At 39.9% G+C, this 17,283-nt stretch overlaps 1 protein-coding gene across 1 annotated transcript; it reads left to right on the top strand.

Moving 5' to 3' along the window:
* The first annotated feature begins 9,338 nt into the window (after window positions 1-9,338).
* On the top strand, window positions 9,339-13,020 carry LOC149912904 (uncharacterized). The gene has a single exon (XM_090131580.1). It carries the CDS (start codon window positions 9,765-9,767, stop codon window positions 12,783-12,785), a length of 3,021 nt encoding a protein of 1,006 aa, XP_089987706.1. The 5' UTR covers window positions 9,339-9,764; the 3' UTR covers window positions 12,786-13,020.
* Window positions 13,021-17,283: the final 4,263 nt, after the last annotated feature.

Raw genomic sequence — 17,283 nt, 5'->3', positions numbered from 1 at the left:
TATCAAGACCCCCAGGTCCTTCTCCAAGGGCTGCTCTCAAGGACCGCTCCTTCCAGTCTGTAGGGATGCCTGGGATTCCTCCGGCCCAAGTGCAAAACTCTGCACTTTGCCGTGTTGAACCTCATCAGGTTCACCTGGGCCCCCCAGTGGCTTGGCAACCACCTCAGCCAGCTCCTTCAGAACCCAAATGACAGGTTTTCTTTTCTTCCTTTTCATTGTTGTAAGAGAACATGAATCATTCTTGTCACCAGCAGAACTATAAAAAAACCTCCAAAACCCACTGCTGTTCTTATAGTAGTAGCAAGTCTTAGTTAAGTTAAAAGGACTATATTTTTGCACTGTGATTATACATGCTATCCGTCCCCTCATGATAGAGTTTAATACATTAATACATTTCTCATTGCAATCTTTTTATGTTAAATTGGGTATAATTTGTTCAAATAAATGCTTAACTTTAGAGTTATCCTCATAAATAAATTTCTCAATTCTATGTTATCCTCAGTTCTTTTTTGTGGTATCTGTGAGACTTTGAAATAGGCAGTGGCAAGTGAGCAGTATCTTTTTCTTCTCTGGGGTGAATGCATGAATGATCTGGTTGCACACATTCTAGGATGGATGTACAGCAGTCACAGATGAGGTGATGCCTTTGCAATATGTTTTGGAATTTATGTAATCATGGAATGGCTTGGTTTGGAATAGATCTTAAAGATGAAAATGTACAGGGTTGCTACTCACTAAATTAGACACTGGATCAGACTGCCCATGCATCCAGGCAGGTTTTGAACATCTTCAGGTTTGGGACACCAACAAGTTCTTCTCAACACACTGAGTAAAGAATTTCCTCCTAACATCTAACCTAAATCATTTCTTTTTTTTGTTTAGAACTGTTACTCTTTTTCCTGAAACTATCTGACTTCATTTAAAAAAAAATCTCATCTTTTTTATAGGCTCACTTTGAATACTGAAAGGTTGTATAGGGTGTCATTGAAGCATTTAGGTTTCCTCTCTTCTTGAGGCTGAATAAGCCCAGCTACCTCAGACTTTCTTTATAAGAGGTGCTCCAGATCTCTGGACATCTTTTGTGGTCATCCCTTGGACCTGTTCAAACAACTCTACATCTTTCTTGTGTTAAGAACACAAGACCTGGATTTTAAAGGTTTCAAAATGTTCTCATAAATTCATACTGGGCTAAGATTTCTTCATCCCATTTAATGTATAGTCTGATTCCACATAGTGCAAACTCCATAAATGAGCAATGCCTGTCTCAAAACAAGCAAACACACAAACAGTATTTTCCTTAAGAACTGGGATAGTTCAGTTCCACCAGGAAACCCAGTCAGCAGTTCACAGGCAACATTTCTGAAGCAAGATATATTTGCCTTCGAATTTGTGACAAACAAAACAAGGAAATAAAAATAGGAAATAAACATTTTAAAATATACTTTGTAAGGAAGAAATATCTACAGTATAGAAATCAGAAGGAATTATCCATCCAGCAAAAATAACGTGTGCAAGCAGTGAGTGGACCTTATTCGTTACTTGTTTTTCAGCCAATGGACTTAGAAAAAAGGTCAATCCACTTCTCTGAATAGTCAGTAAAATTGTTATTTGGCCAGGTCAGGAATAATATAATCTGAATCTTCTCTGTGATTATGTTACATCAGGACTACATACAATCTTCAGGCATTGGTGTACAAGAAAAGCATAACAGATTGAAAAAAAAATTAAACATACTGAAGAAAAAAATTGCCTTCAGGTACAGACCAGTACAGCCTGTAATCTCCAGTCTAAGAAAACTCTGTGGATTTGCTTTATTTAATTTTCTTAGATAATTGGAAATAAAGTTCATTTTTAATCTCTCATTTTTCTCCCTGTTTTTATTTCCATATCACATTAAAACGTCTCAAGCCTATTCATTCTGTGTATTGCTACACAGAATTGGAGAAAGACTACACTATTTCTTAAGAAACTGTGCAAGTTGTATTCTGTGGCTCTATTTGTGCTTAGCTTTACACTAGCTCTGAAGTGAATTATAAAATTAGCTTGAACACTGTGAGTGATTTCTACATTATCTAGCTTATTCATCTTTGCACTAGTCTTTTGGTTTGCCAATTCAGGATAGAAGGCAAGAAGTAATAAATATAAATATAAAGTATATAAATATAAATAAGTAGCAAATAAATGTTGTCCCTTCCTCCCTTCCACTGATTGCTCAATTATTATTAAAAATACTCTGAATTACTGAATTATTTTTTTTTAGTTTCAGGCCCATTGCTTCCTCTGTTACTCATTTCAGGGGTAACAAAGAAGACTTGTGGTAAAAACCAATCTTTTTGCTGTAACTGTCATCAGCAAATGCTGGTACCTCCAAACATGGAGAAAGTGTATAGCTTCCGGAGTTTTCCACGTAAAGCCTGTTTAACAACAGAATATGTACTGCTTAATGTTACACACAAATCTATAGCTTGGAACCTCATGAAGGCATGAAGGCACTGAGGGCTGCTTTACTCAGGGAAAAAAAAAGAAGAGTGAAAAGTCACAGAGTGATAAAAGGAAAAAAAAAAAAAGTATCATATAATTAGCAAGTAGTAGTTTATTTAAAGACTTCTTTTGCCAAAACCTTTATGCAGTAGGAACCTCACTGGCATTTATTTTAAAACAGCCTTATCATTCAGAGAGATGAAGACTTGTAGAACTTCATTAAACCACATAACAGTGTGGGTTGGAAGGGACACTTAAAGATCAGCTAGCTTCATCTCCCCTGCCATGGGCATGGGCGTCTGTAAGAGATTATTATTTTGTATCATCATTGTCTCAAAGCTTGCTGAGGACACAGATGAACAAGTTCAGGCAAGTCCTGGGCAAGGGTTGTGAAATCCTTTGTCTGAAGGACACAGATGAACAAGTTCAAGCAAGTCCTGGTCAGGGGTTGAGAGACCTTTTGTCTGGAGAAGTTTGATGGACAAGTCTTGGGCAAGGATTGCGAAATCTTTTGTCCGAGGGTGACCGATGGACTGGGCGGGGGCAACGAGAGAGAGAGATAAGCTGCAGCTTAATAGCTGCGAAGTGGTCTTTTGTGTGGGCTTATCTCGAGGAAGATGGCCATCTCGGGAAGTACTTGCAGGACTCCTGCAAAAACGCCCAGGGATGTCACGTAGGCAGGAGAAGAAGTAGGATAAAAGGAGGAATCGAAAACCATGAGGATGGTGGAGGTTTTCTGCCATCAGATTCCTCACCACGGAACTCCTGCATGCTGACGGACTCTCCTGGGCCTGCTACCTGAATCCTGCTGCTTCCTCCTGGACTGGCTCTGCGACTTCTTCCTGCTACCTGTTGCTGCCCCAGGCCTTCCACGCTGCTGCTCTCCCCCCCCTGCTGCCTCTGCCTCGGACCTTCGGAACGTCGTGCAGCGGGACCGCCTCTGGATCCTGGTGGTGACTATCCCCGCTTCACGGCATTCTTGCTTTTTCCTAGCTTTTCTATTGCACTCCTTCCCTTCCCCGTCTCCCTAATTAGACTTATAATAAACTGGTTGGACTAACATATGAACCGTTGTTTCTTAATCTCACACGGGGTATACAGATATTAAAAGAACCTCATCTCCCTCTTATAAATTGGAGCGTGACAGCGTCTTTCACTAGATCAGATTGCTCAAAGCCCTGTTCAACCTGATGTTAAACATTTCCTGTGCTCCTCTGAAAAATGTGCTCCAGTGTCTCAAGGCTCTTATTGTAGAAAAATATCTTCCTTATTTTCACCTCTCCTCTCCTCTCCTCTCCTCTCCTCTCCTCTCCTCTCCTCTCCTCTCCTCTCCTCTCCTCTCCTCTCCTCTCCTCTCCTCTCCTCTCCTCTCCTCTCCTCTCCTCTCCTCTCCTCTCCTCTCCTCTCCTCTCCTCTCCTCTCCTCTCCTCTCCTCTCCTCTCCTCTCCTCTCCTTAGTATTAGTATTTAGTATATGAACAGCTAAGAGAAAGATTGAGCTTAAAATATACCTAGTGCTGTAGTGCCTTGAAATGGAAAAACTTTTCAAGAGAGAACTAACTCTTCAAGAGGGAAGAGTACATCTAGTGACTTCTTTATTAAGAGTTCTGCAGGCTTTATATGCAGGGGATAAAATAATCCCCCATATTATGATGTGAAACTAATGGTATCATATTTTACACTGCTCCTCATCTAACTTATTTCTTTGAATTTAGGGGAACATAAAGTAAAACCAATTAAAGACAATGCATTTGTTTTTATTATTTTATGTATTTTAATAGCATTTTGAAACCTTTGCGAGGATTTTGTTATATGCTATGCAAATATATATAGTTGGTCTATACCCTAAAATACTTACATTCTATAAAACAAAACAAAAGCTAGTAAGTGTTATTATTCTTATTTTACAACTGAGGAAGCTCAGATTGAAGAAAAAAAAATAATCGCCCCAAGTTAGATGAAAAATTCTGAAACAGACAGGAGTGAAATGCAGCTCTGTGTGTAGATGAGCTACTTAAGGCACATCTCCTTCTCAGGTCAGTCATCAGAGTTTGTTGACAGAATTTCTTTCTGCAAAACAAGTTGTTTAGTAGGTGAAAAGTGGAATGCAAGTGTTAGAAGTGGAAAAAAATATCGTACTGCGATACATGCTGCCCATTTGTTCCTAGACAACAAAATATATTTTTCCTCTTTATGCATTTTTTGGGTTTGAGCTATAAGTGAGTCACTGAAAAAGTACTGATACTGTCGTTCACCACATGCTTCTTTACTGTCCTTCTTCCGGCAAGATCATGTTGACTTGTCTGGTGCTGCCCGAAGTGAGAAATAAAGATAAGGAAGTACATCCTTAAACAGTACCAGCAGCACTTGTTATTTCTTATTAAGTTTTAACTTGACTTTTAGTAGTTAGACTTCAAAATCTCTTCTTACTGTTGCAGCTTATTTGAAAAAAAAAGAAAAAAAAAAAACCTACAAAGCAAGCACTACACCACAGTGAGTGTTGGGTTTGGAAGATTGTGCTTTAGCAAACATTTTTCCTTTAAATATTCACTCTATGCAAACTAAATATTGTATGGAAACTATGTATACACACAACTAGTTTTAAGAAATAGAGATTTATTTTACCAAGAAGTAACTAAGTGCAGTGTATTTCAGTGAAAAGCAATTGAAAACATGAAAGCTAGATGTGACAGTAATTAAATTCTATAACATATAACATAATGTCCTCACAGATTTTCTTCGTCTAAATTCCATTTATTTTAGTAGAATTTCATAGAGCCATAGAATGATTTGGGTTGGAAAGCAACTTAAGAATCATCCAGTTCCAAACCTGCTGCTGTGGGCTGAGACACTTCACACAAGAACAGGTTGTCCTAAGCCCCATCTAATCTGCCCTTGAGCACTTAGTCATTTGTATTCTTATAAAGCATTAACAAGATATAGAAATTTGGAAGAATAGTTTTTTGAATAAAATTATATTTGCATCAAGGAGCATCTCACTGAGAAACCAGCGAGTTTTGCATTTCAGTCATTTCTTACTTAAACTAATATTTAATTGTGTCATTCATTTCAAAATGGATTTAGATGTGACTAAATAATACTACATGGATCAGGAATGCTTTTCTGAGTTGTTTTGTAGGTAAATACAGTTAACCAAGTTTCATGAAGATAAACTGCCATAGAAGCATATAATGTTTTGTTTGTTTGCTTAACAAATAAATTCAAGTGTGTAATTTTCTTATTCAGTAACTGCTATAATATATTTATATAGAAACAATGTAGAAATATAGCAAAAATTTATCCAGTTGTGTTGAAAAATCACACATCAAAATTCAGACTTGTATATTCTTATTAATACATTTTAAAAGTCTCACATATAACAGATAGTCATAAAATATAAAATGGTACTCTGTGGTATTTGATGATCAAAAAAACCCTGCAGCTAATACAGAGATTTTAGTTTGTTTTGAATCCAAATAGGAAGAAATGGGATTTGTGTGTGTGGCGTGAGGAGAAGAATGGGTGGAGAAGAATGAGGGAGTAAGTAATAAAGGTTTTATTTCAATAAATTCCACTTTTACTAGATCTTTACCTTTGTCTTCTGATATTACCAATTTTGCTATCATATTTACTTAGAATGGTGACAATACTAAGAATACTGAAGAAACAATTGTGCGACACAGAAAACAAAAAGAAATGGCTGCTTTTAAAACAAAAACCAGAACATGGTCAGAGCAAACATCTCACTCTGCTCCAGAATGGATCAGGAAGACTTTCTGCTTTCTATTTCTGCATTTTCTGCTCTTTGTTGTTGCTGCTTCAATAAATAAGTAACATGACAAATATAACTTTGAAATGAAAAGAATCTGGGAAATTAAAGTCTTCCCTTGTAAAGGTTCTTCTCCAATAGCTGATATAAACAAGCCATGCAACTACTTAAATATTTGACATGGCACAATATGACATGAGGAGAAAGTAAATTCGCTGTAATCTAATAAATCATCTCCTAATAACTATACAATAGGAAGTAAAATGGAGGAAAGTTGAAAATCCCGAGTCCTGAAAAAAAGAAAATACTTGGTAAGCATGACTTCTTGTAGATACATCTGCTGTGCACAGCAGAGCAGAAAGTCTTCACATTAAAATAAATAAATAAAATAACCATAGAACTATAGAAGCATAGAATTGCTCAGGTTGGAAAAGACCTTCAAGGTCATCAAGTCCAACCACAACCAAACCATACTACTACCTTAACTCTAACAGCTTCACTAAATAGTGTCCTTGAGCACGACATCCAAATGGTTTTTAAACACATTCAGGGATCTTTTTAAACACATTCAGACTCCTCTCTGGGGAGTGTATTCCAGTGCTTAACAACCCCTTCTGTAAAGAAGTTTTTCCTGATATCCAACATAAACCTCCCCTGGCACAACTTGAAGCCATTTCCCCTCATCCTGTCACCTGTCACCACTGAGAAGAGATGAACCAAACACTCCTTTTAAAACAGAATCACAGTGAGGAAGTAATTACATTAAATAGTAACTGTGGGTTCTAAAAAAATATTGTATAAGACTATCAACACCATTTCCTGTGCAACTAATATGGATTACAATTAGCAATCAGCCTGAGCAAAAGAAGTGAATCATTGTCAAAACCAGAAAGAACAGATTGCTAGAAGATAATTTAATGATATACTACAGAATCTTAAATATTTCTTCCATTTGAAGACAGTGTTGTAGTCTTGGGTGTCATAATCCAACCAATGAATTCATAACCATGCTCCCTTTCACTGCAGTTAGATTGAATTCAGGTCCCATGTAATGATACTTTAGACAGACCACGTTCATAGAGAACAATGAAGATATTTCTATTGCAAAAGAAAATATGCCTTTAAACTACAAGTGTAAACCCTAAGGATTTTCTATAGCAGTTTATAAAAGGTACAAAGAATCTGAGACATTTGACTAATTATAAAATGTACATTGCCAAAGAACTGATAATGAACAGCAGAATATTTCGACAACAGACCAAATACATGTGAAAATGTTCAAAGTCCATGATGCTTTTCTTCCTTCTGTTTTAGCAATTTTTCTGCTGCTTCCAGTGTACTAATCACCATTATTGACACTAAGGGATAGTTTTGTTTACAACATGTAAATAACTGGGCATAGAAAGAAGTCACAAATTTACTCTTATAGGGGCAAAATAACGTGTTTTTTTTTTTTTTTTTAAATTTATATTATATATAATGTATATATTATATAATGTATTTTAGTGTGTAGTGGAACCCTGGCTAATCAGAGATTTGGAATCCAGGAAGATATTCAACATATATATTCACCAGAGTATCTCACCACAACAGCAATAAGCAAGAGAGCTAGTATAAAAATAGTGAATAAAGTCTGCATAAGCTATAGTTACCACAGTGTCTTCTTGAAGACAAATTTCATTTTGCTACACCTGCAGAATTCTCTCTCTGTTTAACACAAAATTCACCACAAAATCTGAAATCTCTTTGCCAAAAATCTAGATATATAAATTTCTACAATCTGCATTTATTTCTAATTTTCATCAGCTTCTACCTATGATTGTTGTAAGGCTTCTCTTTGAACTCTGGCAAAAAAAACTGGCAAAACATATAAATTTTTCCAGTCTTATAAAACTTTTCTTAGAGTTGACAGACAATTGAAATTAACCAAGCTAGTGTTTTCAAAGCTGAATTCCAAGTGAAGATTAACAAAACTTGTTTGTTCGTAATAAAAGTTGTTTTCAATTTTATAAATACTAAATCCGAAAAAAAAAACCTGTTCTCTTTGGGTCATCTTCAAGTTTCTGTAGCATTTGAGTCACTGCTTCTTCTGACTATCGTTAAGTACACAGACACGCTTCACATGTTTTACAAGCTATAATACAAAAGAATTATTCCATGAAGGCGTATGTTTTTACTGTTGAATAACTTACAAAGGTATCAGGGTTTTTGTAAAAGTTTTCAAGACGTCCAAGTTAGTCTGTATATACATTATATATTAGTCTATGTATATGTATCTGTATACATATGTGCATGTAAAGACACATGTATATACATTATATATGAATGTATATATAAAAATACATATTTAACATGCATATATGGTAGTTTATGTTATAATATATAATATATTATATATATATATATATATATATATATATATATACTGGAGTAAAGGCTGAAATTGGTGAATGTTTGTGGGAATGCAGAAAACATCTTACTAAAGGGTAAGATGATTTCTAAATTTTACATCTTACTGAAGGGTAACATACATACTAAATGGATGTATTTATGTATATACGTATATTTACATACATAATATATACATATATGTGTATTTACATGCATATATATATACACATACATATATATTTACATATATAATATATCTTTAAAGGCATGCAGGTTGAAATTCGACCTTCCCTTTCGTAAGATGTTTTCTGCATTCCCACAAATATTTGCAAATTTCTGCTGCATTTTTAAGATAACACCCTTTCCTCCAAAGCTTGTACAAATGAGATCAGTGCTATAGACAGCAAATGACATAAAATCCTTCTCCAAGCATCAGTTTGTAAGAACCAGGTGAGAAACATCCATTTCCTCTATCCTAATGAGGTGTGTAAGTACTTTTGTGAGAGAGGAGGATTGGTAAAAAATAAAAATAAAAACTACATGTAACTTTGAAAGCTTTAGAGAATAATTATTTCCAATTATGAAATTGTAAAAACTGGAAGCATATTTTAGACTGTAATGATTATTTATCTCAATCTGAACTATCGTACCATTTGGGCAACCCAAGAGCCTCTGCTGTAGGATTACTGCTGTGTAGTAGGCGTGGCGAGGAAACGGTATGTGACGGGGTCAGGTTTCCTATGCTCAGGGCTTGCCAAACGCTGCCCCACAATAGGACAGCAGGTAAGCAAGGGGTGTGGACAAAGCGGGACAAGAATATTTAAGTGCCTACCACATTTTAATAAACGCCATTTTGCCTCACGCACTCTGGGGTCTGTGTGAGCATTTGGCCCCGGCCCGGTTGGGGTCGGTTTCGCTGGCAAGTGGCGCCCTCGGTCGGCAGAGGACGAACGATGAGAGACTACTACTACAAGTGGTGACCCCGACGTGATCTGCCTATCGAGGGTTAACCACCCGGCGTGCCCGTGAAGCGGAGAAGAGCCTGCGGAGTGGCGGCAGGTCGCTCACGGAAGACACATCGCGGAGAAGAGCCTGTGAAGTGGCGGCAGGTCGCGTGTGTAACCATGGAACAGATTATTAAGGTACTTTTGCAGTTTTGTAAGGACTACTGCGGCAAAAATACCCCTTCAAAGAAGGAGGTAGCCGCGGTGCTTTCGGTTTTAAAAAAGGGAGGGGAGCTGGACTCCCCTCAGCAAGTGCTGGATTCGGGTAGGTGGGATTCGCTCACCTCGGCTTTATGCCAACGCGCCATGAATAACCAAAAGGCTGCTGAACTTAAGACCTGGGGCTTGATACTTGGAGCCCTTAAGGCGGCTAAAGAGGAGGGTAAGCTTAAGGTGGAAAAAGGGGTGGAAAGGGCTCCGGGGGGCGGGTCTTTGCTACCTTGCAGTACTGACGACCAAAGCGTGGCGGACAAGATGGCGACGGTCGCCGCGGCGAAGGGCGGGGAAGAGGAACTCCCGACCGCATGTCTACCAACCGCTCCGCCCACTCTGCCCGCTCCGCCCCCGCCCTACCCTCCGCGGTCGTTATATCCTTCTTTGGAGGAAGAAAAGGCAAGGGCGGGGCTTCGTCCCAAAGGGGGGAGGGACGGGCGTCTGCTGACTGATTGGGCTAAAGTAAAGGAGGAGGCACAAGACCGGGGCCTTGCGAACCCGGAGGCATTTCCGGTAGTGATTTCCGATGATGATAACCCGATCTGGGTCCCGCTGGACCCGAAAGCGATAGCGAGGGTGCTTGAGGCAGTTGAAAAGAAAGGATTGAAGTCCCCCCTGACAATGAACGCCTTGGAGACATTAATATTGCCGGGACCCCTGTTACCATACGATATTGAGAATCTGATGCGCATGATTTTGAAACCGGTGCAGTATACGCTTTGGAAGGAGGAATGGCAGGCTAGACTTAGACAAATGCTGGTTACAGCCCAGAACGATCAGGGGAATCCGCTTCACGCGTCTAACCTGCAGAGATTGACGGGTAGTACGCCGGGTATGATCACTGCACATGCCCAGCTTGCGGAGCTGAGGCCCGGGGAACTAATAGCCACTACAGACGCTGCCCTTGAGGCGTTCAGAAGGCTCGCAAGAAATGCTGAGCCGTCTACTCCGTGGACGGAGATTGCACAAGGTCCCACTGAATCCTTCCAGGATTTTGCGGATAGGTTGATCAAGGCAGTGGAGGGATCGGAGCTGCCTAGGGCAGTGCACGGCCCCGTGATCCTGGATTGCCTCTATCAAAAGTCGAGCTCGGACGTACGGGCTCTATTACGGGTGGCGCCAGACAGGTTCCACACCCCCGGTGAGGTCCTTAAGTATGTGATGGACAAGCAAAAGTCTCAATCATCAGTGGCAAGCGAGGTTGCTGCAGCGGTAGCTGAGGTGATGCTAGCGCATGGGGTTGCCGGGCGGCAGAGTCCAGATCGCCCGCCTGGGCCATGCTTCAGGTGCGGTCAATTAGGTCATTTCAAGGCACAGTGTAAGAGCAATGGGGGTATAGTGTGCCAAATGTGCGGGAGGAGAGGTCACACTGCACCGCAATGTAGAGCTCGTGGGCTGCGATCTCGAGGTAGGGGGGATGAGGGTCCCTCTTACGATTCACGGGATTCTCAGGAAAGGCGGGCTTTGGATCTAGGCCTGCCACTAGCTGCGCTATCGTTGAGCTGTGGGGAGCGCCCCTTGGTGAAGATTACAGCCGCAATTACAGAGCTTCCCGCTGGCTCCCCAGGGCCACGATCTATTTTCCTTACCGCCCTGGTGGACTCAGGAGCGGATGTGACGGTTTTTGCGGAGTCCGACTGGCCGCCCACGTGGCCAATGGGGGCCACTCAAACTATAGCGGGAGTGGGGGGAACTGCTCCAACGCGGAGGTCAGCCAAGCAGATCGAGATAATCGTGGTCAACAGAGACGGTTCCCTGGAGAAGCCCGTCCTGCTAACCCCGCTGGTAGCGCAGGTACCGGGAACCCTGTTGGGGCGAGATTACCTGCGGGGTGTGTCTGCTCGGATACAACTGCAGGCCTTAATTGCCCGGTGGGCAGGCACAGATCCGCGGCTGAAGCCATACAACGAGACCTCTTGGACTGTGGTCAGTCCTGTGAACACGGAGGCTTTCTCCATTACTTCGGGTTATTGCGGGTATACCAAAAATGAAACACGGGTCTTCACAGGGCGCAATACAACCTGCTTGTCAAAGGGTGGGGTCCTTTCTAAATCTAGCGGTAGATCCTCATTTAATTGTACGGCAGTTTGGGACTTTTATGGGTATGGGTTCACTTTCAAACGGGGGGTCAACGAGGTGCTATGGAATAACAAAACGGCTAAGGCGTTGCCCCCTGGAATCTTCCTGATCTGTGGGGATAGAGCCTGGCAGGGCATCCCGCACAATGCCTTAGGAGGACCCTGTTACCTAGGGGAACTGACATTACTGTCTCCGAATTTCACGACATGGATGCAGTATGGCCCGAGCATCACGGGTCACCATCGTCGCCGAAAGCGTTCGAGCCCTCTCCCGGAGAATTGTAACGATGAGGTAGAGTTATGGAGTGCCACAGCACGGATATTCGCATCATTTTTCGCCCCTGGGGTTGCTGCAGCACAGAGCTTGGCTCAGATAGAACGCCTAGCATGTTGGTCAGCTAAGCAGGCGAATTTAACAACATTAATATTGAATGCGATGCTAGAAGACACAAACAGCATTCGGCATGCGGTGCTGCAAAACAGAGCAGCCATCGACTTCTTGCTCCTGGCACAGGGGCATGGATGTGAAGACCTAGAAGGAATGTGTTGCTTCAATCTTAGCGACCACAGTGTATCCATCCATAAAGCGCTGAGAGCCCTGCGAGACCATACGGAGAAGATCCAAGTGGAGGACGACCCCATCGGGGACTGGCTGAGAAGTGTGTTTGGCAACTTTGGAGGATGGGTTGCGAAAATTATTAAGGTAGTTGCGCTGGTATTGCTCGCAATAATTTGTATTGCGGCCATTTTGCCGTGCATAATCATGTGTTTCCAGAATTGCCTCACAAGGATCATGTGGCAAGTTATGGACCAACGGATTCTGTATCACAAAACGAAGGAACAGTTGTGAGAGATGTACTCGCGTTGCGATCGCGCTGTTACGGGATATTCCTGAGCATAGGGAGGGGGAAATGTAGTAGGCGTGGCGAGGAAACGGTATGTGACGGGGTCAGGTTTCCTATGCTCAGGGCTTGCCAAACGCTGCCCCACAATAGGACAGCAGGTAAGCAAGGGGTGTGGACAAAGCGGGACAAGAATATTTAAGTGCCTACCACATTTTAATAAACGCCATTTTGCCTCACGCACTCTGGGGTCTGTGTGAGCATTTGGCCCCGGCCCGGTTGGGGTCGGTTTCGCTGGCAAGTGGCGCCCTCGGTCGGCAGAGGACGAACGATGAGAGACTACTACTACACTGCTGCTTAACAAGGACCTGTTTCAAAACCAAACTACCATCATTGTTTACGGCAATTATCCCCTACAATCTGTTGCCTACAACAAAATAAAAGTTGAGCATGTCTTTTACCTGCTTTATTTTTCGCTGTGTAGAGGCTGGCCCCAGTACAAGAGAGATGGTCAAAGCAAAAGGAGATTGTGAGATTTTTCATCACTGAATGTGAAGTTGGAGACATCTGAAAGAATAAAACGACTGACTCTTTTTACAGAACATATGTTATTAGATCATTTAAATTGCTTCATCATCTTACCTCCTATTTAAAATCACATATGGATTGTGAAATATATCAAAATATTTGATAATATATTTTTACATGCTAAAAGTGTAAGTAAATTACAGAAATCTGCATTTGTTTATATATAGCCTTCTATTCTTTTATTCCAATTTCTTTAAAGTAAGCAGATAAATAAACTAAGAGAGTACTGGAGAATAGCAGGAGTTACTTTTCATTTAATGTAATTTTACAGTTTTACAGTTGAAGCTAATTGGTAAAATCAATAGAAGTGTAAATAAGAACATGATTGGTTTCTGTGTGTCTAGGTTAATTTTTTAAAGATACAAGTTAGAAATCTCATCTGAATTCTAAAGGTCGCACTAGCAAAATTAAAATATTATTTGATGGCTGACTGTGTCTTCTAAAGGATAGATAGTCACAATAAGCAAAAATTCAGGTTGCATCACTAATATGTAACTAAAGGAGATCAATGAATATTTAGTTCTTTCTGGCCAACACTGAGAGACAAAGAGATGGAAGGATTATATTAACTTTTTTACACTAGGTTTAATTTAATGTAAGTGTAATATCTTCATTTTTCAGCCAACTGATTTATCTTGTTTATCTTGCTTATCTCATTTCTCTTGCACACAGTTTTACTGTGATAGGAGGACTACTCAGCTTACAACTGGCCAGTGTCATGAATACTTATGTCACTGAGCATGAACCTTGGGAGTGAGCACTGCAGTATCATTTAAAAAAACTGGGGAAAAAAATCTTTTTTTTTTTTTTTTTTTTTTTGTATTGACAAAAGAGAGAGAACAAAGGAGAGAGAGCAGGGATGACCTTCCTAATACAAGAGGCACCTGCACTCATCCCTTCTGGTTCTCACTCATGCAGGTAAGTAATAAAGGGCATGTATAAGCCTACCATCCATGTAAAGGGCATGCCTTTTGACACCCTTCTGTTGGACCTCCTTGCTTCACAGTGCTAAATGTTTTATATTTCCACATCTAGTATGCTCACAGATAGAATTCAATTATTTCATATTCCAAACACATTTTCTATTTTTTGTGAGAGAGCAGACAAACCACAGTAAAGCTTAAAAACAGCCATATTATTTTTTTTTTCTTTTCCCCTAAGATCTTAAATGAACTATGAGTGTCAACCTTATTTTCAGACTTCATATGTGTATGATGCTTAGTTGGAACTAAATTTTCTTCATACGTGGTCTAATGTTTTATTTTGTCAACTCTAATTCAAAGCACAAACTACGAAAACTTTTCAAAAAACTTATTTATATTATTTCAAAGTTTGTTTAGGATTATATCTAAATAGCTGAGCAGTTTTCTATTCACCTTTTTTTTTGTTGTCCATTAATGTGACAATTTGAGATATGCTTAATGATTGGTGAATCTAGCAGTTCTCTAAGGATTTCAGGACATCTACTTGGAAAGAGAATATAGGTAGTTAAGAAATTTATTTTAAATAATGCATATTCTTTCTTTTATACTCTCTAAGATGATGAAAATCAAAAGATTTTTTTTTTTTCCCCTGAAAAAAAATATTTGGCAATATTGTTAGTTCAACATTGTCACGGAATTAACTAGATCAGTTTATGCCAGTGACGGGGCAGTAGGCCCCTGCCCTCCCCACCCCCCGCCTGGCCCCACAAAATGGGAAGGAAGGGGGAAAAGGAAAAAAAAACAGCGGCAACAATCTGTGGAGGTAAACTTATTTTACTAACTATAATATCGGAATGCAAAATAATACAATATAATACAATCTAATTGAAATTAAGACTAATAAATCAAATAAGATATGAGAGAGAGTTCCCGAGACCGAGTCAAACCTGAAAAAGCTTGGAACGGCTAGGAAAGCACCCTCCAGCACCCACTGCCAGGCAGTAAGAGACCGCCCCCCCCGGAAGGGTCAGATCCCATGACTTCCGTAATGTATAGGGATAGGTACGTAGAATTAGAGCATTAACACTAATTCCAGTACATGATGTTTTGATGTGGAATATTGAAAATCAAATAAAAAAAACAAAAAACAAAACCATGACAAACATATATTGACAAAGGTTTTGATGGTAAAATTCAGCACTAACCTGGAAGATATAATGAAGCATTGCCCAACTTAAAAGTTTTGTGCTGTGGATTGACATAATGGGAATGAACTGCTGTTGTGTTACAATGCTCAGAAGAATTATGTTATGTCCATCTATGCTCAGTACTAGATGAAAAGGTCACAACCCCTTATGACAGTGTCCGTAAACTATGAGTTATGTTCCAAAGTGTATCAGTTCATCCTTTCCATCATCTGTGAGATGGTTGTTCTTTACACAGCTGGAATTAACTTTATAAATATCTTTGCCATAAAATGTCAGAAGATAGATGGCCATTTTGGTGGTCAGAGTCATCGGTTGATGGCAGTCTGCCAATACATTGCAAACATAAATGCCTCTCCACTGCCTCGTTTATGTCCTTAAAGCTGAACAGCCTACCTGGAGAAAACAACAACAAAAAAGATTAGATTCAGTCTAAGAAGTGCTCTCTAGAAAAGATGATCGCTTCCTGGGTTAGAAATAAAAATTTCTACTTCAAAATAACAAGTCAATAATTTAGTAAGTTATTTTGCTTGTCTTGGAAGATCTTGCTGTATAGTGCTTTATTTTCTTTATACTGGATGTGTTGAACCAAGCTTAGTTTAACACTGGGTATTAAAATTTTTCTGAGACCCTTTTAAACATATAAACATAGCCTTTAGTCCAGATGCTTAGTGAATAAAATAGATGTAGACCCACCACAGCTAATAAAACTATGTTGATTTACATCAGCTAAATGCTTGTCACTAAGGTTAGGAAGTGAATTCATGAAATCATGAAATATTACACATTTCTGGAGGGTGGAATGTTCAAACTTGTGATCACAAATGAACACCTTCATGGTAATTCTGAAGTTAGTGTCTGGCCACAGAAAGACAATAGTAGTCTGCATGTTCTCTTGTATCATCCTCAAGTTGTGAAGTAAAATATGTTATTTTAAAGGGAATTTGAGATGCTTCTTGCAATTATGTGCCTATATATGTACACATAATCTGTTACTGCATTGCCACTAAAAGATATCAGTGCACCATTTCATCGCATGCATGAATGTGATTAAATTACTGAAGCAATTATAACACGTTTTCTATCTCACCTTTCTCTGAGTGATCATCTCTCTCAAACAAAGGTGGATGGATGACACTGAAGGATCACAGCCTGTCCTCAGCATTTGGAGCACTGCATACAAAAATTAAATGAAAGTGGAGTTTGAATTAAAGATAAAATACAATCATTTTCAAGATCTAATTTGAGACCCCCTCCACTTTTACTTCAATACACGGTCTTCCCTTGAGGAAGGCCCTTGAGGGCCAAGGAATTCACATGGTCTTTCCCTAGGAATTTTTTTGTCCAGTACTTGGTGATGCAGTCTTGAGGATTCCCCCTTCTGTCAGCTGTGTGAGCTTAGTAAAAAACAATTACTTTACATTTCCAATATATTTACATACTCTCTTTCTGAGAGTTTCTCATCTTTCCTTGTCTTCATCATCACTGTGTTCAGTTTTGAGCCCCTCACTACAAGAAATACTTCGAGGCCCTGGAACTTGTCCAGAGAAAGGCAACAAAACTGGTTAGGGGGTTGGAGCACAAGTCTTATGAGTGGCTGAGAGAGCTAGGATTGTTTAGTCTGGAAAAGGAGGCTCGGGGGAGACCTCATTGCACTCTACAACTTCTTGAAGGGAGGAGAGGTTTGGCCTCTTCTCCCAGGCAACAAACAGGACCCGAGGAAATCGCTGCAAGTTGTGCCAGGGGAAATTTAGATTAGACATGAGAAAAAACTTCTCTCAGAGAGTGGT

Source organism: Phasianus colchicus, chromosome Z (genome assembly GCF_987193195.1).
Source record: "Phasianus colchicus chromosome Z, bPhaCol1.hap1.1, whole genome shotgun sequence".
Taxonomy (NCBI): Eukaryota; Metazoa; Chordata; class Aves; order Galliformes; family Phasianidae; genus Phasianus; species Phasianus colchicus.
The sequence above is the reverse complement of the archived record's forward strand: the minus strand, read 5'-3'. Positions and strand labels throughout refer to the sequence as shown.

What these genes read in the sequence shown, in the direction of transcription:
- LOC149912904 (XM_090131580.1), top strand. Translation starts at nt 9,765, where the DNA reads ATGGAACAGATTATTAAGGTACTTTTGCAGTTTTGTAAGGACTACTGC.